Below are 25,755 nucleotides of genomic sequence, written 5' to 3'. Positions count from 1 at the left end.
GCAATATAAAAAGATGATTCGTGGAAAGTGACAAAGTACATAACAATAATTTAAAGACAAGGTAAGGACAAAAACTTCCACTTGGATGAAATCTTTCTTAAATCATAAAAGTAATAAGAGTAATTGATTAAAGGATACCACAATTTTATAGTAGAGAAAATGTCAAAAATGGTCCATTATGTTTAGGGGTATGTTCAAAATTGACCCTTAAGTATGTTCTGAATAATTTTAATCCTTTAAATATGTTAAAAGCTAATGTTTTAGGTCTTTCGTCAAATATTTAACATGTTAAATTTGAAAAAAACTATGGGGGAAAAAGATTTAATTAAAAAAATTTGCAAAATTTCATTACATTCTAGAAATTGCAACAAAAATAAATTATACTAAGATCCAAAAAATAGCAGAAATTGTACATAGAAAACTGCAAATCCCCCCCCAAACAATTGTTGTCAAATCTAACAAATGGAGCTTGTTAAATATGTGATGGAGATCAAAAATGTTAATTTTTGACAAACTTAATAGACCAATACTATTTAAAACATATTTTAGAGACTATTTTGAACCTACTATCAAACATAAAGGACCATTTTTGTCATTTGCATGAAAAGTTGTTCTTAATTAGTAATTACGATAAGGTTGTCTTGTCCTTCTGTCTGTTTGGATAAAATTCATTTTTTCCATAATCCATTCATGATTAACACTAATATAAAGCACTAACCAACAAAATAAAAAATAATCAACATGCCCGAATCTACATCCTAAGGGTCGTTTACTATTCACATTAAAAATAAATTATATACTCTGTCCATCTTAAAATATCTATTATCTTTTACTTTTCAAAAATTAGTTTGATTAAGTTTTAAAATTAAATTAATTAGATGTTCAAAAACTATAGAAATATACTATAAATTGTCAACTCTTTTCATATTAATATAATTAAAAAATACATTTTAAAATTTATGTAATTTGAATTTAAAGAGAAAAAAGATATATTTTGAAACGGACGAAATATGAATTATGTTTAATTACTAAGGAAATAAGAATTATGTTTAATTTATCTAATATTTTCAGATTAATAAAATTTATTATTTCAATAACATATACTTTAGTGAAGCAAAAAAAAAAACAATAAAACTTTATAGTAGCAAATATTTCCATAAAAAAATAATACTATTACAATAGATTTATCCCATTTATAGAGGGATCAGAATCTAGAACTTCACATCTTTGACCATTTCATTTTGTACTTTACGATCCTAAGACAGTTGCATGTTAACCTATCCTAAAAAACTTAATATATAAATATGTCATTTAATTTAATTTAAATTAATATTTATATATTTTAATTTTGAACGTATTCAAATAAATATTTTTTTTGAAAATCCTAGAAACTTGTCGTTATTTTTTTATTATGCATTGGATAAAGATTTAATTTCGCATAATAACTTACAAATCACACACAAAATATCCAAATTCAAGATCATATTAAACATAATTAACTACAATAAATTTTTTTCAAAACAATTTGATCACATTAATCCAAAACAAATGTGTCCAAGTTCATCCCCCCAAAATTAACAACAAATCCTTCCAAAAAGTTCCTAGTCATTTAGCACTTAATCTTCCATTTTCTTCTCCATCTTTCTTTCACTTTCACCCCCAAATTAATAAACACAAATCAGTCCAAAAATGTAGTATTTAATTCCCTTAGACCCCACCAACTTTCTTTTTCTCCATTTCAAGTTTTCAACTCCATTAAAACCCAACTTTTTTTTCATACCCCCCAAGAGAGACGAGAAAGCCACTCTGCATCTCTCTAATGGCGACAATGGCTTCTCTTTTTCTCAAAACGCCAGGTCCATCTCAATCTTTACCCAAAACCCACAAAACCCATTTCGTTTTACCTCAAAATCTCCCACTTTCATGGCGTTCCAAGTATCGGGCCGGGCCGGCGGCGGCCCGAATCCGATGCGGGCTGATTGAGCCGGATGGTGGAAAACTTGTGGAGCTCATAGTTGAGGAGCCACAAAGAGATTTGAAGAGGAGACAAGCTTTGTCTCTTCCACAGATCAAGTTATCGAAGATTGATATCCAATGGGTACATGTGCTCAGTGAAGGCTGGGCTAGCCCATTGAAAGGATTCATGAGAGAATCCGAGTTCCTCCAAACTCTTCATTTCAATTCGCTCCGATTAGGTGACGGATCAGTCGTCAACATGTCGGTGCCGATTGTGCTCGCCATTGATGATTCGAATAAGAATAACATCGGTGATTCGAGCAGTGTTGCCCTTGTTGATGATAAGGACAATCTTATTGCCATTCTTAACGAGTAAGGACATTTTTGACAATTTTTGTTTACTCTTCGTATAGATTTTGGATTGATATTTTCGTGTTTAAGACAATTTTTCTACCTTCAAATCAATGGTTTCTAGTTTAATGTACTAGATAATCGACTAATTGATATGTTAATATATAGCATGCATCGCAACATTCTATGTGACACCGTTTGATTTGACACGTTGTTTAAGAAAAAAAGGAAACTTGTGAGGTAAAACAATGGTTAGATATTTGTGTGTTGTAAATCATTTCAGGTAAAAAGAGAATTTTGAAGTTAAATTGTTTATAATCATAATAAAGTGACATTTTTTGGGGACAGATAAAAAATGAAAGGGTACCATATAAAATTGGCCGAGGGGAGTACATAATTCGAGTCAAAAGCAAAAACTTTGTTTCTAATGTGATGCAACCCAAATGAAAAGTTTGTTCTCAAGCACTGGGAGTAAATTGTATACCTTAAATAACCTTGGAACTTAATATGTAGTAACAAAATGTGGAGTCTTTTTTATTATGTGATTTGATAAGTGAATTTTTAAAAATCAAACTTGGCTCTTAACGATTATCGTAATTCATAAGGTGGAATCTTGTTGCATGAGTATTTTAATGTTTGTAGGTGGCAGTTAAGACAAGTAGGTAACATATGTAGATTATTATTATCATTTCAGTAGTTGAAACAAAGGCACCTTAGGATAACTTGGATCTCCTTGCTATGTGAATAGGCTATTACTTTTGGGGTCACTTGTGTTATGTGAGGATCTTGTTGAGTTGTTGGTGTTGTAGATGCATTTGCGATTGCTGCCATTGTTAGAATATTTTGCTTTAGACATACATAAAGTGCATACATATAATAGATGTAAGACGATATCTGATGATTCTATAGGTCCTTGATTTTGGGTCCTAATGGGTAGTACAGGCATTGTGTAATATGTATTGCTCCCAGATCTCTGTCTTGTGTTATCTGGACGGAATTGTTTCATGTTTGCTCAATGTTTGTGTGTGCCCATGCTTTACTAGTGATATATAACACCTAACCTCTTACCATGCTTGGTTCATTTCATTTTCCAGTCTTTTTCAATGTTAAAATGATAAGGACTGGTGTTACCATATATGGTTCTTGGATAGGATATTAGGCATCCTTATGGTTCCCCCTATTCATTTGATAAAGTGATCCTTGTTTGAACAAAGACAAACACCACTACACGTCAATGACACACTCTCGTATACATCAAAAACCCCAAACACTACTTGCATAGAAGAAAAAAATATGCTTGTCCCATGCAGAACTACTTTACTAGGATAAAAAGTAAGCTTGTACTGTTTCGGGTTAAGGTCAACCATTGTTGTAAAGGAACTTTTTGTAGGCATTAAAAAGGCAACCAGGTTCTCTGTCAGATAACCTCCTGGAAAATAACATCCATTATGTAGTTCCCTGGATTATCTCAATTTAAGCGTCAAGATATTAAAACGAACAATTACCTTTCTACTTATTCAAGTAAAGTTGGGAAATGGCTTGAACGAAAACTGAAGGTGATTGGTTTGTGATAGTTTTGGTGTAATGATACCTATTTTGGATTTTTGTGCACCCATTAAGTTTTGGTTGGTCTCCAACTGTTATTCTAAAAATTAGCATGTCGATCATTCCTTTGCAGTAAAGCTAGGAGGCACATTTTTTACTCTTCATCTTCTTTAAATTTCTCTATGCGCAAGAATTTACCTGAGTTGTGGATGAAGGTTCTTCTCTATTGATGTACAGTCTTCAATATGTAATTTTTCCAGAGCTGTCCCTGCTCTGTGGCTTTCTTTGTGAATATTTCTTACATTTTTGAATTGTATCTTAGTCATTGATGCCATGGATATCCTTCATTGTTTAGCAAATTGATTTACTTTACCTTCCCTGGACTAACTGTTATTGTGCTTGTTATCTGCTTGCAAATTCAAGATGAGCACTTGTAATGTCCTCTTTCTTCATTTCATAATTTCAGTGTTGAGATCTACAAGCATAATAAAGAAGAACGGACTGCCAGAACTTGGGGAACCACTGTCCCAGGTTTACCTTATGCAGAGCAAGCAATAACTCATGCTGGAAACTGGCTAATTGGTGGTGATTTGGAAGTTATAGAACCAATCAAGTATCATGATGGTCTTGACAGGTTCCGGCTTTCCCCTGCTGAACTTCGAGATGAATTTACAAGGCGCAATGCAGATGCAGTGTTTGCTTTTCAACTCAGAAATCCAGTGCATAACGGCCACGCATTATTGATGACTGACACACGTCGTCGACTTCTTGAGATGGGATACAAGAATCCTGTCCTTTTGCTTCATCCTCTTGGAGGTTACACAAAGGCAGATGATGTTCCACTTGAGTGGCGAATGAAGCAACATGAGATGGTTTGTGCTCTTGGACATTAAGATGTTTTAATTTTTTTCTTTAAACTTGCTATAAAAGAAAGCACTTAACAACCACCCGTACCCATTTTGTTCATAGTCCTAGCTGAACAAATATGAGTTCTTTTTTAAGTACTTGTCAATTCAAGCTTACCCCATCTAATTTGGGATTGAATTGGAGTAGTAGTTGTTGTATCATCATTCTGATTCTTGTTGTATAGTGCTGCTTCTTAAAAGTTTTGTACAATGAACTCTTCTTAGGTACTTGAGGATAGGGTGCTTGATCCAGAGACCACCGTAGTCTCTATATTCCCATCTCCTATGCACTATGCTGGTCCAACAGAAGTCCAATGGCATGCAAAGGCTCGCATCAATGCAGGTGCTAACTTCTACATTGTGGGCCGTGATCCAGCTGGCATGGGCCATCCACTGGAGAAGAGGGATCTGTATGATGCAGATCATGGAAAGAAGGTACTCAGTATGGCTCCTGGGCTGGAGCGTCTGAATATCTTGCCTTTCAAGGTACGACAACAATGACTTGTGGTGTAAAGTGCATTATATATCATTTACTTTTTTCGACTACAATGTGAAAATTGAATTTTCTGGCAGGTGGCTGCATATGATAAGACTCAGAATGGAATGGCATTCTTTGATCCCTCTAGGCCTCAAGATTTTCTTTTCATATCAGGCACCAAGGTATCTTCTTGTCATTGTCTTTCTCTGTTCTTCCTCCCCCCTCCCCCACCATACTCCTGACGAAAAGAAAAGTCCTCCAGTTCCACGCTATAGATAGAAGTATAGAAGACAATATTTGACATCGACTCCCAAGTAGTTAAAGTTTGAGTTGGATACAGTATGTATGTTGTAGAAAGGTCACTAAGCTATCACCTGTATTTACTTTAAGCCTCAACTGTGTTTTGTCATTTTTTCCAGATGCGAGCACTTGCAAAGAACAAAGAGAGCCCTCCAGATGGTTTTATGTGCCCTGGTGGTTGGAAGGTCTTGGTGGACTACTATGATAGTTTGACCCCATCTGAGAATGGCAGAGTTCCTGAACCTGTCCCAGTTTGAAGTTATCATCATTATCAAGGTTTATGACAATGTGTTAGGGAGAAACCTTAAAAAAGATTTATGTAGCTCCAGGTTTGTTACTACATTCCTCTCAAAGGACAAAATAATAATAGTGAGACACTGGTATTGTTGGTGTGAGAAAAAGTGTCTCCATCTTGTAAATTATTAAGTGCCAAACATGGCACCTTAACTTTGTCGACACATCTGTGTGGAGTTGTATCATAGGTTTGCTGTCATGAATATGAATTTCAGGTTTTCTGGTGTTATATCTTTGCATTGGTTCAAGAAAATGAACTATGTACCAGGTTTCAATTCTCGTGCATATCTACTAGGATATGAAGAGTCAGGGGTCGCATTACCTGTCAAATCAAAGGTTTCCGATTCTAGTTTTCAACACATCAAATCGTTTGTCACGAGGATATATGATCACTAAGAAGAAAATGCAATTCAGCTTAACCCTTGCAGCCTTGCCTAACACATTTTCACTTAAAATATAACACTAATGGAAGACAGTTTTATGAGCCAAAAAGAAAGTACAAACAGATGCAAGTGTTATTGTATGTACAAGCAAATGTGGTAGAAATTGGTAAAGAAACTTGCTATAACCTAACACTTGATCTAAATCTTGAGTAACTAAAGTTCTGGCCGTTCCAACGACTAAACAAAGGCGTCTTTGGAACAGGTATGCATTTTATGAGCAAACTAACTGGCCATGATAAAGCAGCTATCCCAATACACACTTTCCACTGCTGCCAATTCAATCTCTCAGTACATGCAAACTTTTTCAGCAATTCGATCATTGCAAACTGGATAACGACTATCATTCCCACAATCCCCCAAAATAACCTCTTTGTTTTTAGCTCTCTGAGGAGATTCCCTTCGTACTTTCTCAGGTGGAATATGTTGGATAGTTGGCAGAGAACAAAGATGTTGAAGATCATCGTGTCCTTTTCCTTGTCGCTTAATTGATATCTTGATTCACCTGTGAATTGGATGGTAAGCAACACTGAGATCAGGTACAATGCTTGTCCCAATATATTTTTCCACATGATATTGGTTATGAATGGTTCGTTTTGGTTGGTTGGTGGCTGCTGCATGAGCTTTGTTCCAGGCCCGTCAATAGTGAGAGCTACAGCTGCTAATGTCCCCACCATCAGCTTTACCCAAAGTACCTGAAGCATTGCATAGGGAACATTGCCTGCTGAAATTACTGTGACAATGTTGATGGTCACGGGCTCGCTAGCTGAAATTGCTGTCACAAAGTCTATTACCAAAGAAGCGATAGTTGCTGTTAGTTGGTATTGGGTGAATATCTGAACATTGTTGTATGTGGTTCTTCCCCAACTTAGAACTCTAGCTATGGAAGCAAAGTTATCATCCATGATGACAATATCCGAGCTGTTCCTTGCTGCATCGGTTCCATGATTACCCAATGAAAGCCCCACATTGGCTTCTCTAAGAGCTTCTGCATCTTCCACTCTGTCTCCGGTAACTGCAACAACGTGACCTTTCTTTTGCAAGCATCGTACCATTAGAAGCTTGTCCAGTGTTGAGGCTCTTGCGATCACACGAATGTTATCAACTTTCTCCAATCTTTCATCTTCAGTATATTCTTGGAATGTTGTCCCTTCAATGACTTCTCCAGTGGATGGGTTGTGAGGATCAATTATACCACAATCAATAGCTGACGCACGAGCCGTGTGGATATCATCTTTTGTAATGATTTTGATGTTCACTCCGGCATCTTGGCAGTCCATCACAGCTTTCCTTGCTTGTTCTCTACATGGAGCTTTCAGACCGACAAATGCTAATAAGATCGAATCATCTTCTTTGAGCTTGGGATGGAAATGCCCTTCATGGTCAATCTGATGTTCTGCTGTTACACTTCTATATGCAAAACCAACACAGTGCAAACCATCCATTTTCATCTTTGTAATTCTTTCCTGCAACACTGCTCTAGTATCATTGTTTATATCTTTGACATCCCCCGTCTCCTCGTAGTAACGTGAACACATGGCCAGTATTGCCTCTGGAGTTCCTTTGTGGTGTATATGCACTCTGCCGTCAGCATTCCTCCTTATCAAAACACGCCCTTGGTATTCCGAGTTGAAGCTTTCAGCATGGACAAGTGTACATCTTTCTTTCAGTTGTTGTACATCAATTTTCATGCTTTTGATGCCCCAGCCAAAAATTGCATTTTGAATTTGATCCTCAATGTGTTGAAATGAAGATCCCGGAGGTATCTTGGTTGTGTTCAGAGCCATTGCTTCACGAAGCAGATCAAGAATTTCTGGTACAAATGAGGAGAAAGCACTACTTCCAAAATACTCTTCGCGTAGCCAAAACTGTTTGACCTGCAGAGAGTTTTCAGTCAGTACGCCTTCCTTATTCGTACAAATCACAGTAGCAGAGGCCATTGCTTCACAAGCTGAAAGACTTCTAACAAGTGCTTGATCAGCGATCATCTTCTTGGTTGAGTAAGCTATGGTTAGTGCACAAGCTAACGTTAAGCCTTCTGGAATAGCACCCGATGCAATTGCAACTGGAGTAGCTAGAATCCCAAGAAAGGCTTTCCATACATCTTGTATACTTGTCTTACCTCCAATGAACAACTTCCTCCCATTGTTTCGCATATTCCCTGTGAAGTAACGGACCAACAACACTAAGAAAACCAAGAAACTAACAGCCAAGCCAACCTTCGCTATACACGAGGTCAGTTTATGCAGTTTCTTCTGTAAAAGTGATTTATGATCATGATTGACACAAGCTGGACTAATGATTTCTGCCAATGCTGTATCCATGCCAACTGCTGTAACAAGCATTCGTCCGTTACCCCTCAAGACCTTGCTACCTGATAACAAGAACATATTGGTGCTACTGTTAACTTCCACAAGTTCATTTTTCCTTGTTATAGTTGATTCATCAATACGTAAGGTTTGATCACCTATGCATATCCCATCAGCAGGGACTTGATCTCCAGCTTTCAAGCGAATGACATCTCCAACAACTGCTTCAGATAACGCGATACGCTTATCCTTCCCATCCCTAATCACAAGAATTGGGACAGTTTCAATTGGCCTACAAAGTTGATAAAGTTGCTGTTTATGCCAATAGTTACAAAAAGCAGAGAGACTAATGGCAAGAAACAGGGCAATTACTATAATTCCCCCATCCAAACATCCTTTCACCCCATGTTTTTTTACGCCAAAACCGAGTGATAAAACAGCATACAATAGCACAATGATGATGTTAGGATCTTTGAGGCTCTTCAACAGGATGTGCAATAGATTTACTGATGGCTTCTTAAATGTGTTAGTCCCAAAATGTTTACGCCGCGAAGCAATATCCTTAACATCACCTAGGATACCCTTGTCAGCATCAGCTTTCAGGAAAATCAACACGCTTTCTACACCATCAAACAGTTTAACATCTCTCACTCGAACGAGTTTTGCTAACATTTGCTTGCTGATGTTCGAAAAACATTCAGGTTCGATATCAACAGCTGTATAGGACCGAGATCGTGAAAAGTTGCTTAAGATGTCAGTCTTGTTTTCAGCAACAATCTTCCTGGCTGTAGACAGTAATGCCCTGGCAGTATAGAGAATTTTATACGCCCAACGCCATCTCTTCCTGGCGGGGGACGTTAAAATAGGTGGTAACTGCACTAGCAAGATGTTGTCACACATGATTTTGGTATCAATATGTAACTGAAGATGATGTTTTTAGTTTGAGATTGAAATGTTTATTTTTGGAAAGAGGAAAAATCTGGATTCAACCTGATGGTTACAAGTTTAGTTTATAGACAAAAGTAAACCGTGGGAACACCGTGTGTACCGTACCCACAGAGACTGGTAACGGTACGAGTAAGAATATGCTAATATTCTTGGAAGTTGCAGTAACAGACTAGTCTTTATCACTGAATGTTATATAAGATCTTTGTTTTGTATGTTTGTCTTTTTGTTCTTGGCTTGATAAGAGTATTGGATTCCAGCTTGGCTATTGATAGGGATGGCAATAGGGCAGGACGAGGTGGGAACTGGGAGGTATTTATACATCCTATAATATCATGTAGGATGTATAACTAATTTATCGATTAGTAATATATAGGCTCAAAATTCCTACCGAACATAGTAGTACTAAATAATATCATACATAATATATAAACTATTTCTCTTAATACTCCCTACCGAACGTCCCCGGAAAGTCCCCTCAAAGTCTTGAAGAGGAAAGAACGTGATTGTAAGCGTGTCTATTCACATTGGTCAAATCAGCTGAGAGTGTTGCCCTACCTTGTCCTGCCTTTTTAAGCAGTCCCCTACCCTGTCCCGTTAAACTCTTGCCCTGCCTCATTGCCATCTCTGGCTATTGTATTAGTTCTCCATTTGTTTTTAAATATTTGTCACAATTTTTGTAAATAGCCATTGTAATAAACTTAATTATGCTTCATAGTTATAGTATGCATATTTGCGGGTTTTAGCTATAGTTTAAACTGCCTATAATTCGCAGGTGAGTTTGTATAATTCGTGGGTATGTTTGTATAATTGAACTATTTTTTGTAGAAATTCAAAATAACGAATTTATACAAATACAAACATCTGAACTTTAACAGTTATACAAATTATTTTACAAAATTACACTATATAAAAGTTATACAAATTATATCATACAAATTATGAAGAAGAAAAACGAAGCTGTGAATTATACAAACTCGAAACCCTAGCTCACATAATTATCACAGAATGTTGATCGCAAGTCGTAATTAACTAAAACTATAGCTATGATGACTAATTAACTAGTATATATTTGCTTAACCATATAATTTTTTCTTTTTTATTTGCACTCCCTATTTAAAAAATTAAGTATTTTTACTATCATACCCTTATTTGATTTCTTTAACTAAAAAAATGAAACATGTGCTAATGAAAGTATCTAAACAACCATAAATAAAGAGATTAGAAAACTAAATCAACATTTCTTATACTAAGTAAACTAGTCAATATTTACTTTCAAGAATAATTATATTCTTATGATTAAAATAGGGAGAATATGTTCAATTATATCTTGGTATTTTAAATATAAGTATTGTGTATCATCTATTATTACTAAAAATGATAAGTAGGGTGAATTATCAATTTTTAATAAGAATGACAAATATTTACGAACAGAGGGAGTATCACTTATACGCGTCGCTTTAATTTATTGCATGACCATTAAAAAATAATAAATATAAGATATAATTTACTAAGTTACTCATATTTATTAGATTTTTCTTGAGAATGGAATACTATTAGGAAGTAATAGTAAGGGTACAGTTGAAAATAACAAAAGTAATAAAATTGAAGAATAAAATAATAAAGATATTGATAAAGAAAAGAGGAAATAAATAAGGTGCTCTAAGTTAAAAACATGCTCTTACCGAGAAGAGAAATCTCTAGTCTATCTAGTACAATGACCTCTTTCCCTTTTTAGAAACATTTTAATTTCAGTTTTTCACGTGACATGTTTAAGGCCACAAGATTAAAGGATAATTTTGTACATTTGACACAACTTTAAATTAAGACCATAAGATTTAAAAGTCTTATTTATTTTCTTAAATTCCGTGTCAAGTCAAAGTAAGTCATTCTTTGTGAAACGAAGGGAGTAACATTTTACTCTAGTCCATGCTCCTCTATCTAGAATCATGTAATTCAATGAGCTGAAGATGTATCATTTTCTGTCTAATGATTACCCCTCTTCAATTTTTCTTCAGTCTACCTCTACATCTCCTTAAACCTAACATTGTTAACTGCTCACGCCTCCTCACTAAAGCATTTGTACTTTTCTTCTTCATATGTTTGAATCATTTCAAAACCTTCTTTTAGGAATATGGAATTAATTCCAAATTTAATATTGAAATAACTCACTTAATTTCTCCAACCAAACGGCCCTTTAGAGTAGTGGATTCCAGCTTGGCTAATATATAGTCGTAATAGCGCTTATTAAAAAGTGAAAAAATGATTGAATTATCATACATGAAATGAAGAGACTACTTGATAACACATCCAAAAAGCAAAAGGTGAAAGGATTAAAAGTGTGCAAATTTCCATAACGAAATTTCCAGTAATTTGATATAATACGTGTTGAATGCCGTAACTCTACATAATTAGTTGACTGTTATACTTGTGCAAGAAGTTTTGAAGAATTAGAGCCCGTTTGGATTAGCTTTAAAAAGGTATTTTCTTCATTTTATTTTATGTGGCATTTTTTGAATTTTGAGATTAAAACATGTCTATTTTTTACCGTAAATTTTTTATAGATCTTTTAAACATTAATTATCAATTATTGTGACTTATAATACTTTTTACTTAGTATACTAATATATAAATTTCATTTAAAAAAAAATAAAGATTTCATGCGCAAATTTTCGGTCAAACTTAAATTGTTTGACTCTTGAAAAAAGAAAAGTGTCACATAAATTGGGACAGAGGAAGTAGCTTTTAAGTTCAAAAATAAAAAGCACTTAAATAATTTTTAACTCAAAAAATAAAAAGTAGAAGGATCAAAGCTAAAAATAATTTAAAAAGTAATTTTAATCATCTTTTAAGTCAATTCAAACATACTCGTAGTTAGTTACCATATATAGGTGTTAACTGCACTTGCAAGATGTTGTCTGTTGTGAACACGGCTGTCCAAACTACTAGGCCTGAGGATAAACCACAAAGAGGCCCAAGTATTAGACAATCCAATACTAGTTTTGCTTGGAATCAGATTAAGTAGAATTTAAACGATTGTAATCGTTTTGGAGAATTATGCGTATTGTGAAGAAAACGTTTGTTTCTCTCATCTGCTTTTCAGAGTCTAAACCTCCATTCCATTCTTATCTGTATCCTTAATTACTTGTTATTTTCATTGTAATTTAAGAGTTAAAGTGTTGCTATTATAATTTGGCTATCTTATTATATGATGTTTAAGTATTTGTGTTGAGAACTCGAGTTTATTTCATTGTCACGCATGATTTATGGCATAATAATATCCAAATAGCTAAGTGAAGATGGTGTTTAATTTCTAGTTTGATATATTTGGAATGTATATTGCGACTATTGGATTCTATTGGTGCATAAAAGAGGTGATGGCTACAAGTTTGTAGATAAAAGTAAGAGCAACTTACAAAAATAACTATACTTATAGGGTTAATGAATATCAATAGCTATATGTATGTTATTTACAATAAATGACTATAATTTATATCACTTTTTTGCTGTATTTTTGTATAGTTTTTTTAATATTTATTTATACATTAATAAATCTTTAAGTACAACAAACTAAATAAGGAATTGACTCTAAATATAACCCACTATCCTTACATTACGTCCATACAATGAGCAACTTCCCATAATTAACTTTATAACTAAAAATTACTTATTTAAAGACATATCAAATCATATTCTTTATCAGTTTAACAAAAATTGTGATACATCATACTCAATTTTCTTGTTGTCTCCATATTTCTTATTCTGGCGTCGTAAAGGTATTAATATTTTTTTTTTGTTAATTCAAGTTATTGTATGTAAGCAAATTGTTGAATTTGTGAATGAAGGTTAAGTATTTCGATTTTGAATAGGTGAACTACATGGCAATAGATACACTAGTTGTTAAACAAAAAATGAATACACCAATATAGAATACAATGAATACATTGTTGTTAAACACAAAAATGAATATGTTGGATATAACTATACTTGTATTCCCTAATCAACTTTTTATCTTGGATATAGTACTTATCTATCTAGATATACTATATTCGCAAATCAACATTTCAACTTGTGCTTATATAACAATACAAGTATCTATGTATATAAATATGGATACATTTCAACACTGTTGTTAAGCAAAAATATGGATACATTAGACAAACGAGCAAAATAGATACAATTTGTGAGTATCAAACTGTATAAGTATGGATACATTAGACAAACGAGCAAAAAATATACAATTTGTGGGTATCAAACTGTATAAGTATTCTTCTAAATAAAATTTTGAAAAGGCCAACAATATAGTATTGATGTATCCAACTATACTTGAATTCCCTAATCAACTTTTTAAATTTGACAGATTACTTATGCATTCAAATATAATTGTATTCACATATCAACAGTTTAACTTGTGGTTATATAATAATACAAATGTCTATGTATATAAGTATTCTACTATATACAAAATTGACAATCAAAGAACCCTCAATCTCCTTTTTGTTCATGTTCTTCTTGTACTCATTTTCTAACAACTATATACATACGAAGAATGAAAATGGCACACAATACATGTGTTGAGATATATAAGTAAATGACATTAAACTAAAAAAAATAAAGCATACAAATCTTAATTTCATTTTCCTCTTGTTCCTGCTGGACTACTCTTTTTTCACACCCACTTGAATCAATATTATTGACTTTTCTCCTTTTTTCGAAATTAGTTTTCACTTCTGAACCTTTTTTCCTCTTTACTAATTTTGCATGTTCGATTTCTTCAAGTAGATTTAAAGGTATATGGTCATTAACCTTTTTTGTTCTTCTTTCGTTCTCCATTGCAGCAATAGAGTCTAAAATTTTGGCTTGTTGTTGAGTAATACACAAATCAAAAGAAGGTAGTTCATTCAACAATCAGTCAAATAAATGTATACCTCTCGTAACCCTCATCGGAGTATCAGTATCAGCCATTGAAATGGATAAACAAATTCTTGAAACAAAACCCTATGAAAATAGAAGAAAGTGTAGATGTGTAGATATATAATGCTCATAAAAAGGAGATAAATATGCAATTAGAAGGTATATAAATATGCAATTAGAAGGTACTTGATGGATACAAAATCACAAAAATCGCTCCTGCAGTGTTGTAAAGGATCTTGAATTTGAATGAATTTGGGGGGAAAATCAGAAAATATGTTATGTATCAATATTGATGAAAGAGAAAAATTTGATGATGGTAAACATGGAAAAAGATCACAAATGTGCCTGCCATAATTAATTAGGCATTCAATAATTACTTTCCTATTTAATATTTATTTATTATATTAAATATATATAAAAAATTTATTTATTTGTATATAATTAACTTTGCTATTTATAGTCTAATTTTATCCATATAACATGAAAAAAATAAAACGTAGCTACTTTTCTTGAATATATATGGATATTTGCCATATTCTGAAGTTTTTCCTAAAAGTAAACCGTGTGGTACCATACATACCTGAGGAGATGATATTATGGTTGGCATATATATATATATATATATTGTATTCGATTCCAACTTGGCTTATATGTATGACTTATCAGAGAATGAAAAACGATTGACGTAATCATGTAATGAAGTATTGGACACACACCACACACAAAAACAAAGAAGCAAAAGGAACAACCAACCGTTGCGGATGCACGGGATGAGATTGTTCGAGACCTTAAAAAAGTTCTTGGTAAGAAGCGTTTTGCTTTGAATGGAGCTCGGCATGACGCGAATTCAGTCCTTTAGAAAAAAAAATCCTTTTGTATGGTTGAACATATTTATTAACTAAATAAAATCCTTCCATTATCATATTATATTAAAAGTGGGAAGGTTTTTAGTTCAAAGTTGAATTACGAAAATGCCCTTCACTAATTTTTAAAAATAAAAATGTCCTTTACAAACTTCTTAAATTAAATAAAATAATGATAGCTCAACATATTTCTATCTTTTATTGAGCTTTAATTATTTATCCTTTTAGTTTTTGCCGTTAAACTCATTCCAACAACACTTAATGTTTTACACAAAATTCAATATAATTAAGATTGAAGATGAACAATCACAATCTCCTTAAATACAATCCAAAAACGTTTTTAATCATAATTTTCATAGTTATTGTTGATCAATGTTTATATAATTTTCTGCCACAACCTTTTCCTATTCTTTACATTACAAAACTCTATAAAAATACACAATAAGTCTTCTTTTTCCCATCTTTCCATCTCTTCATTCTGCCATATTTTTTTTCCAGGTATATCCATTGTTTTTATATATGTATTTGTGGTTTAAGTCTCATCTTAGTATGTTTAATTAGTGGTATGTTGCTTGATATGAAAAAAAAAATGATTATCTTTAATTCAAAACTATTTATACCAACTTCTTAAGTTAATCTTTTTGTTCATATAATTAATTTGCCCTTATAGAAACAAAGATCAGATAGAGTTGGTCAAAAATTATATATGCATGGACAATGAGATATTAGAAAACATTGACCACTGAGATTAATGTTCATCGATATGTAAATTATGTGTTGTAACATATTAAAAAAAGAAGTTTTAACAAGTTGAATACTTGATATATTGTAAGAATTGTATAATTGAAGCTGTTATAGTATTAGTTTTCAAAACAATTCAGTTGATAACAATTTTTTGTATGATTTGTCTTGCAATGATCATAATGTCAGTTGAATATGTTGAACCGTTCATTGATTCGAGCTTGTATTTTATACTTCGTACACTTATATTTTGGAAATATTTATACTAATTAACATGGTATACACGTGCAATGCACGTGTTCGAAAACTAGTTTAGAAAAAAAAATGAAGAGGCTACGTGAAAACACTTATCCAAAAAGCAAAAGGTAATTTCCCTGCAATTTTGATATATTAATACGTGTAGAATGTCGTCAACGAAGTCTCCATCAGTGCACAAGTTACAAAACAAAAAATTTCTACGAAAAGGATATATGAACTAATTGACGACAATAGCTATATATATATATTACATAAAAGATGTTGGTGTTTTTGTTGTTGACTTGAGACTGGTCATTCTTTAAGATATTTATAAGAGTAGATATTGGATTCCAGCTTGGCTTATTACGTACGACGAGTATGAGTGTATGAAAAACAATTGAGCTATCATCAAATGAAGGAAGTATTTGAGACCACACAGAAAAAGAAGAAGCTAAAGGGTAAAATATGAGTGCAATGATTGTTGAGTTGGTTTGTAATTTTTGGGTTAATATCTCAAATGGTCAGTCAACTAATACTCTCTCCATTTCTATTTAGTTGTGATCATTTTAGGTTTTATGCCCCTTAAAAAATTACGTTAGTTTATCATTGTATTTTTATTTAGTGTTATCTTGAAGTTAAATATTTAATAAATGAACCTGATTTAAGAGGCTCATTTTAATTTTGTTTTTTTGAAACACAATTTTTGTACAAGTAGTGAGTAATAAATGAATGCAACATCAATCAACGATTTAACAACAAACTAATACTCTAGCAACAAACTAGCTTATGGACCAAGAAATTAAAAATGAACATCTAAATTTACTCTATTTTAACCAGATAACTGAAGATTGGTCTCTCTGGGACATTTATGCACTTGACAAGCCAACCAATTGGCCAAGATGCAGCTGCAAATCCAATGCAGATTCCCCATTGCCCCCAATTCAGCCTCTCTGTATTTGCAAACTTCTTCAGAAACTCAACCATCACCACTTGGAGAACCAATGTTATTCCAATGATCGCCATGAACAACTTGTTCTTGTGTATTCCCTTAAAGACATTCTTCTCCTCCAGGTTTCGCGCGTTGAATTCATTGAACACTTGGCAAAGAACAAACGTGTTGAAAAACAACGTATCATTTACCATCATGTTGACACCAAAGATTGATTCTCCTTTGTATAGTAAGGTCAATAAAACAGCAATCTGGTATGAAGCCTGAGCCATTAGATTCCTCCACATAATATTCGTGATAAGTGGTGCAGTCCTACCGACTGGTTTCTTCTTCATGAGTTCCTCGGTTGGCTTCTCTGTCGCGAGTGCTAATGCCCCTAATGTGTCCATGATCAAATTTACCCATAGCAACTGTACTGATGTTAGTGGTTCCTCACCATACGAAACAGAAGCTACAAAATTGATCACGAGCGCAGCCACATTAGCTGTGAGCTGAAATTGGATGAATTTCTGGACGTTGTTATAGACACATCTTCCCCATATCAGAACTGTGGCAACTGAAGCAAAGTTATCATCCAAGATGACAATATCAGAACTCTCTTTAGCTACTTCAGTGCCCTGAATCCCCATAGAAAGTCCTAGATCTGCTTCCTTTAAAGCTGGTGCATCGTTCGTTCCATCTCCTGTGACCGCGACTACATGACCTTTCTTTCTCAAGCACTGCACCATTAGAAGTTTGTCAAAAGGGGAAGATCTTGCCATAACGCGTATCTTCTCCACTCTCTCCATCCTTTCTTCATCTGTGAGGCTGCGAAATTCTTCACCTTCTATGACTGCTCCTTCATCTACTTCCTGACTAGGATGAAGAATCCCATATTCTGTTGCTATGGCTTTTGCAGTGAAAACATTGTCTCCAGTGATCATCTTGATGTTCACACCAGCATTTTGGCAATCTTCCACAGCTTTCTTCATGCCTGGTCGACATGGATCTTTTAGGCCAACAAAGCCCAAAAGAATTATAGAGTTGTCTGGAACATTTCCATGCATATGTTCATGATCCTCCTGCTCAGCTTTTGGCAGTTGCTTGTGTGCGAATGCAATACATCGGAGGCTGCTGGCAGCCATTCCTTCAATTATCCTATCACATTCTTCCTTATCTGATTCCTCTAGAGGTTTTACGTTCCCTTCTAGATCATAGTAATGGGAACACATTCTTGAAATCATTTCAGCAGCACCTTTCCAATGTGCATGAATTGTGCCATCAGTAATGTTCTTGATCAGGACACCGCTCTTCTTTTTCTCCGAATTGAAAGCTTCCACATGTAGAATGTTGAAATTTCTTTTGATTTGATCCATATCCATGTTCAGTTCCATAACAGCCCATGAAAGAATAGCTTTTTCAGTAGGGCTGCCTGAGAACTTGAAGCTGGAACATGGATCGGAGGACTTGAAAACACTGCCTGTAGTGTTTAATCCAACACCTTGATGTAATAATTCAAGAACTTTTGCTGAAATTGATGTATGACTTTCCGCCTTCATGTGGTCTTTGCCTAAGAAAAACTTTGTCACGGTCATCTTATTTAACGTTAGAGTACCTGTTTTATCAGTACAGATGGTGGTGACAGAGCCCATAGTCTCACATGCGGAGAGCTTCCTCACCATTGCCTGATCAGCCATCATTCTCTTCATGGAATAAGCCAGAGTAAGTGTAACAGCTAAAGGGAAGCCTTCAGGAATCGCGGCAACAACAATGGTAACAGCAGAAGCAAAAATTCCCACCACAGCATTGATCACATCATCGGATGATGTCTTGCTCCCGTTGAATTCTCTGAACCCATTCTCATCTACTGTGGTCCCAGTAAAGTATAGTACCAATTGGACAATGAGAACCAAGAAGGCAACTAACAAACCAACTTTATCAATAGATGAAGTGAGCTTGTCGAGTCGTTCTTGGAGAGGGGTTTGCTCATTGGAATCACTGCTGATTTGGCTCATCATTTCACCCCAGGTCGTGTTCATTCCAACCGATGTCACAAGCATCATTCCATAACCATCGGCAACCTTCGTGCCAGAAATCAAGAATGGATTTTGGCTGATATTAATCTCTACATGATCACTTTCACCTGTCATGCTAGATTGATCCACTTGTAAAGAATGACCTTCTACAAAAATCCCATCAGCAGGGACTTGATCTCCAATCTTCAAGCAAATGACATCTCCAACAACAATTTCAAATATTGATAACTGTTGGCGCCTTCCCTTTCTAACAACTTCTACTGGAATATTTTTGCTCGCTTTAGAAAGCTTATCAAAATGTCTGTTTTGTCTAAACTTACTAATAGACGAAACAGCGATGACAAGAAACCCTGCGACATAAATACTCCCTCCATCATACCATCCTTCTTTCGGTCCATGCTCCTTAATTCCAAATCCAAGAGACAGAGCACCCCAGAGCAAAAGTTTAATGTTGGTGGGATCTTTTAATGATTCCCAAAGAAAGATGAAGAAACTCATAGCAGGTGGCTTACGATACGTGTTGCTTCCAAAAGCCTCATGTCTACGTGCAACGTCTTGTGGATCTCCGCTTACACCATTAGTTGTATCACTTTTGAGAGAAGCAGCAACACCTTGTACACCTCCAAGGTTAGCAAGTTCGTCAACGTTTTTATCTTTGACAAGCTTAGCTAGACTTGAGTGATCAATACCTGAGAACAAAGGGTGGTCTTGAACTACATCAATCGCGATTGTATCACCAAGTACTTTTGTTAGATTGTAGGCAGGTGATCCATGACTATAAGATGGCACAATGGCAGGTGATACCTTATTTTTAAAAGCTCTGGAACAATAGATGGTAGCAAAAGCTAAGTGCCATCTTTTTTTGTTGGAGTATTCAATTTCTGCTGGAAAATCAGTTGTAATATTGTTCATGCAGAGGTAACGCAAGTTTTCTTGAAACATGTTGGATGGAAAATGTGTACAATAACAATAAATTAAAAGGATAAAAATATCAAACAATTGATTGAATGTGTTTTGGAGTGAAGTAGTAATAATCCCCTAAAGCTCAACCCGTCCCACACCACCCCATTGTCATCTCTACGCGTAATCAAATCAATGAAGTTCTGTTGACTGTACTTCACAGAAATTTCTACTTCCTGCCTTTGAAAATGATACATTTGGAATGTATCTAATTTTGAGTTTAGTCAGAACTTTACATGTAATTAAGTTCTACAATTTAATTTTTGGATAATTACAACCCTAAACACTTCGGTCAACTACAAAATGTACATCATCCAAGATATGAAATTTGAGTTTAATGGGGGAACTTTACACAACAATATAATTAGAGTCTTAACTTAATATATATATACGTTAGCACTTAGCAGTGTAAAAGATCTTGGCTTTTATACAGTCAATTTTTTTTTATCAGATATTACAGCAGATTAGCATGTAATGATTTCTTAATTACTGCGATATTTCATTATTCTGTAGTTAGAAAAACTATCCATCTCACATTATTTAACAAAATAAACAATTTGATGTATTAAGCTTTTATTGTGTATAGAATTTAGGAAAGGACCATACCACATGAGTTTCTTTTTGTTACAAATTGGTCACACCGACAGATAACAATATGATCCGTGTGGGGTAGTATTAATTATGAAATGCAGGGAAAGCACCATTTGTTCATTTCAAAATGTGAAAAAACTTAAGATGGTAGAGACGTAACCAATAAAAATTGCTTGAGATTGACAGGTACATTTGTACTCTTTTATCTCCATTTTCACATTTTTATCTCGCACTCACCACCCCCACCAGTTCCCCTCATCTGCACCCCTCTTCTTTTTGTCTTTTTTTTTTTTTTTACTTTTGTCTTTTTCATTTTTTTTTTTTCACCTAATGTAGTTCTTTAAAAATTGAAATGTGGAAGATAAAAACAAAATCCATTTTTTCTTTTGGTAATTGAGAAAAGGTTAAAACTAAAAGACAACAAATCACATAGTAATGTAGGGTCCATACCCATTATTCATAAATATAAGGAAAGGTAAATGCAGGAAATGTTTAAAGATTTGTTGCTTATTGTTAAAATCAACAAATGCTGCAACAAATCAAAGTTCACCATTTATTTTTCAACTAAAATTTTATCAAAAAATCTGCATATTTGCGAAGGTTGAATTTTTGGTGTTTTTATGTTGTCACTAGTGGCATCATTAGGAGTAGAATCCTATAAATAGAGAGTCCTTACTTATTTCAAACACATCAATTCACAGAGAAAGAAAAATATAAATAGTTGTGAGGTTTTCATAGACTATACAAGAAAATAGTTTGTGAAGAAAAATAGAGTGTAAGCAATATTTTAGTAAGGTAGAATTAAAAGAGTGTTATTCCTTTTGAGTGTGTAGTAGTCACTTTGAGTATTGTATTCGTGACTACACGGTGTATAATTCCTTACTATAGTGATCAATTGCTCCTCTTGGCCCGTGATTTTTCCCTTATTAAAAAGGGTTTCCACGTAAAATTCTTGGTGTCATTATTTTTCCATTTTATTTCTATCATTTGACCATATATAATTTTGTGTTAGCCCGCCTTTTTCCCCAACAAGTAAAGCATGCACTTACATACAAAGAAAATAATGAGGCTGATACGATAAAATAGAAGTTAATTTATTTTATTTGACTTTTTTTTCACAAAAAATTGGAAACTATCTGAATATTAACGAAAATACTAGAATTAGAGATGATTGATTAAGCTAAATTTAAACAATTTTTATATATACTTAAAAACACTTTTTAAGTGCTAAAGTTGAATTTAGAAATAAAAAGACAAAAATGTTGAAGCTGAAATAATGTATTTTATTTAAAAAATAATGTTAAATAACTTATTTGTTAAGATAACTAAAACGTCTTTAAAAATTTTAATATTCAAAAATAAACTTATTATCCAACATTTTTAATAGTATCGAACAAACTCAAAACACAAATAATAGTATTAGTAAACTAAGTCAAAACTCAAATTAATGGTGTTTCATTCACTTTAGAATATAAATTAATTAGATGAAATTATTTTTAATAAATATTAATTATTTATTTAACTAGCATGCAATAATTAATAATCTGACTAAAATAATCAATTTCCCCATGACTACTTATCCAAAATTAACAAGCAAACTCATAAATAAAAATAAGAAAAAGAAGAGCTTTTTTCTTCCTTTTTGTATCGATTTTATTTTGTATGGAAAATCTATAAAATAAAATGAAGTATTTGTACCATAAATAAAAAAAATAATCAAAAATTCAATTTTTTAATTGTATTTGGAAGTTGATTTTATTAATAGATAGAAAAATGAAATAATAAAAAATAAAAAAGAAGAGGGATGAGCGGATAGGGGAACTGTGTCTGTGTGGGGTGGTGTGTAGGAGGTAAAAGAGTGAAAACGGATCACAAATTCAAATATAAAAAATTGAATGGAACCTCACGTAATTATACCTAGTTTTAAAATACAGTAAAATCTTATAAAATTAATATTCAGTTAATTAATAATTTCTATAAAATAATAATTTTCTCCAATTCCTACTTGGGACAAGGGAAAAAATTACCAATCATTTCAATAAGATAATATAATATATTTTAAAAGACCCATAAATAAATATATGATTCTGTAAAATATGATGCCACATGTTTTTCCTTTGTGCCCAAGAATATGGGTCCCCCGTATACTTTTGGCTCAAGTAATTTTGACTTATAAATTGCTCATTACTACGCATATCAGCCATGGTATTGGGGAAATCTTAATAGCTAAGTTAGTTGACTATTTGAACGACTGAACTCACACCTTGCTAGTGAGAATTCAATTCCCCTAATTCCCTTCCAATTCCCCTTTCTCCACCCCAATTTTTTTTTTTTTTTTTTTAAAAAACCACGGTACATTTTACTAATTTTATTATCAATTGTTAATGTTAATAAATATTTCAAATAACACTTTACCTAAAGTGAGAAATCACTTATTTTCCTTGAAAATATTTTCAGAGAAGACATTTACTTTGTACCATATACAATTGTCTATACAAATGAAGTCTTAATCACTATAATTGACAATATTCTTATCTACTTATAAGATATGATTAGAGTTCCAAATTTCTAAAGTATAAAAACCAAAAAAATGTTTAAACCTAGAATTGAATCCTTAACACTCGAAACTCAGAAGTCTAATCTTAAGAGGGGAGGTGGCAAACTCAATTCTCTACTTTTGAACCTAAGTTTTATTGAATTTGAATTTTCTAATGTCATGTGAATACTGAAAAGGGGTGATGCGGATTCAAAAATCGAAATTTAATGCTTTTTAAGGTGACCTCAAGTTAATATACGATAATAATTAAGTTGGTCAACTTTTTTTTTTTGATATGTAATGAATTTCATAATATCTATAGTCTGTGCAAAAGTTATTGGGTTCACACAGAGGCGTATACAGGAGGGGGTCATCGGGTTTACGTGAACCCATGCTCCTCTCCTGAAATCATATATTGTAGTGTTATATTTTTAATTTTTTATTAAATATAGATGTGTGAACCCACACTCGAAGTATCATATAATGTGATGATGATTGGGTGCACCTCTTAGTGAGGTTAGAAATTTAACTTTTATATCTATCTTGTTTTATTTTTCCTTCTAAAATTGGATAACTCCTCTTTAAGTGGTTATTGATAGCACTTTGGTGTTTAATTAATTAAGCATTTCAATTTTGGACTTATAATTTTAAATTTTGACTATTTTCAATGATAAGAATCTAAATTTCAAACCGATTAGATCCACATTTTCATAATAGTGCACCCATCATTCTGAAATTCTGAATACGCCTCTGGGTTCACATGAACACATATTTATTATTTAGTGGAGATCAAAATAACCATGAGGGAGGAAGGGTAACGGGAACCTAATTCATAGTCCTTTTTATTATGATCATTGATGGATAGATAGAACCAATTAGAAGTGCAAATCACACAACCGAAGCTAGGAAGTAGACCCTCGAAGTCTTCCGAAGAAGCAAGCTTCAACGCTCCCCAAGACAGCAGAGCTATCATTGTGGGGAGGTTAAAGAGCATCCAACGCGCCATGACTAGGACTCGTGCTAGAGGAGAGAATTGATATTAGGTAGAAGGTGTTTAAAGAAATTGCAAATGCCAGTCTAAAGCTTCAAATTTTTGAACATATTATCAGCTCAAGTATGTTGACAATCATAAACGAAGTACACTATGGTTTTTAATATAAATAATGGAATGTAACATAAATCAATTAATCAAAACAGATACTAACTGGCTTATGCAAAAAACATAGATAACACCTAAATCTACTCATTTAAACAAGGCTTTCAAGTAATTTAACCTTAGATAACTAAAGAATGGTCTCTCTGGGACATTTATGCACCTGACAAGCCAACCAATTGGCCAAGATGCAGCTGCAAATCCAATGCAAATTCCCCATTGCCCCCAATTCAGCCTCTCTGTATTTGCAAACTTCTTTAGGAACTCCACCATCACCACTTGGAGAACCAATGTTATTCCAATGATTGCCATGAACAACTTGTTCTTGTGTATTCCCTTAAAGACATTCTTCTTCTCCTGGTTTCGCGCGTTGAATTCATTGAACACTTGGCAAAGAACAAATGTGTTGAAGATCAATGTATCGTTTACCCTCTTGCTGACACCAAAGATTGATTCTCCTCTGAATTGTAAGGTCAATAAAACAGCAATCTGATATAAGGCCTGAGCCATTAGATTTCTCCACATAATGTTGGTGATAAGCGGTGCAGTCCTACCTACTGGTTTCTTCTTCATGAGTTCCTCGGTTGGCTTCTCTGTTGCAAGTGCTAATGCCCCTAATGTGTCCATGATCAAATTTACCCATAGCAACTGTACTGCTGTGAGTGGTACCTCACCAGATGATACAGCAGCTACAAAATTGATCACGAGCGCAGCCACGTTTACTGTGAGCTGAAATTGGATGAATTTCTGGATGTTGTTATATACACACCTTCCCCATTTCAAAACTGTGGCAACTGAAGCAAAGTTATCATCCAAGATGACAATATCAGAACTCTCTTTAGCCACTTCAGTGCCTTGAATCCCCATAGAAAGTCCTATATCTGCTTCCTTTAAAGCTGGGGCATCATTCGTTCCATCACCTGTGACAGCGACCACATGACCTTTCTTTCTCAAGCACTGCACCATTAGAAGTTTGTCAAAAGGGGATGATCTTGCCATCACACATATCTTCTCCACTCTCTCCATCCGTTCTTCATCTGTGAGGCTGCGAAATTCTTCACCTTCTATGACTGCTCCTTCATCTACTTTCTGATTAGGATGAAGAATCCCACATTCTGTTGCTATGGCTTTTGCAGTGAACACATTGTCTCCAGTGATCATCTTGATGTTCACACCAGCATTTTGGCAAGCTTCCACTGCTTTCTTCACGCCTGGTCGACATGGATCTTTTAGGCCAACAAAGCCCAAAAGAATTATAGAGTTGTCTGGAACA

At 33.8% G+C, this 25,755-nt stretch overlaps 4 protein-coding genes across 5 annotated transcripts in view; 1 reads left to right on the top strand and 3 right to left on the bottom strand.

Moving 5' to 3' along the window:
- Positions 1-1,766: 1,766 nt before the first annotated feature.
- On the top strand, positions 1,767-6,058 carry LOC125870671 (ATP sulfurylase 1, chloroplastic-like). Its single transcript, XM_049551165.1, has 5 exons — positions 1,767-2,328; positions 4,319-4,724; positions 4,983-5,243; positions 5,331-5,417; positions 5,655-6,058. Exons 1-5 carry the CDS (start codon positions 1,820-1,822, stop codon positions 5,790-5,792), a joined length of 1,401 nt encoding a protein of 466 aa, XP_049407122.1. The 5' UTR covers positions 1,767-1,819; the 3' UTR covers positions 5,793-6,058.
- A 333-nt stretch (positions 6,059-6,391) lies between these two features.
- LOC125870102 (calcium-transporting ATPase 12, plasma membrane-type-like) lies at positions 6,392-10,148 on the bottom strand. The gene is made up of 2 exons (XM_049550460.1): positions 10,050-10,148; positions 6,392-9,451 (listed from the first exon to the last, which is right to left on the bottom strand). The coding sequence occupies exons 1-2, from the start codon at positions 10,146-10,148 to the stop codon at positions 6,392-6,394; spliced, it is 3,159 nt and encodes a 1,052-aa protein (XP_049406417.1).
- A 6,816-nt stretch (positions 10,149-16,964) lies between these two features.
- LOC125870656 (putative calcium-transporting ATPase 13, plasma membrane-type) lies at positions 16,965-20,250 on the bottom strand. The gene has a single exon (XM_049551144.1). The coding sequence runs from the start codon at positions 20,182-20,184 to the stop codon at positions 17,098-17,100; it is 3,087 nt and encodes a 1,028-aa protein (XP_049407101.1). The 5' UTR covers positions 20,185-20,250; the 3' UTR covers positions 16,965-17,097.
- A 4,172-nt stretch (positions 20,251-24,422) lies between these two features.
- LOC125870655 (putative calcium-transporting ATPase 13, plasma membrane-type) overlaps positions 24,423-25,755 on the bottom strand; it is a 65,912-nt gene continuing 64,579 nt past the window's right edge. For both annotated transcript variants that reach the window (XM_049551141.1, XM_049551143.1), the window contains one exon: positions 24,423-25,402. In XM_049551141.1, the coding sequence (XP_049407098.1) occupies positions 24,573-25,402 (830 nt within the window). In that variant the 3' untranslated portion in view covers positions 24,423-24,572. The remainder of the gene's footprint in view (positions 25,403-25,755) is intronic.

This window comes from Solanum stenotomum, chromosome 7 (genome assembly GCF_019186545.1).
Source record: "Solanum stenotomum isolate F172 chromosome 7, ASM1918654v1, whole genome shotgun sequence".
Lineage (NCBI taxonomy): Eukaryota > Viridiplantae > Streptophyta > Magnoliopsida > Solanales > Solanaceae > Solanum > Solanum stenotomum.
The sequence above is the reverse complement of the archived record's forward strand: the minus strand, read 5'-3'. Positions and strand labels throughout refer to the sequence as shown.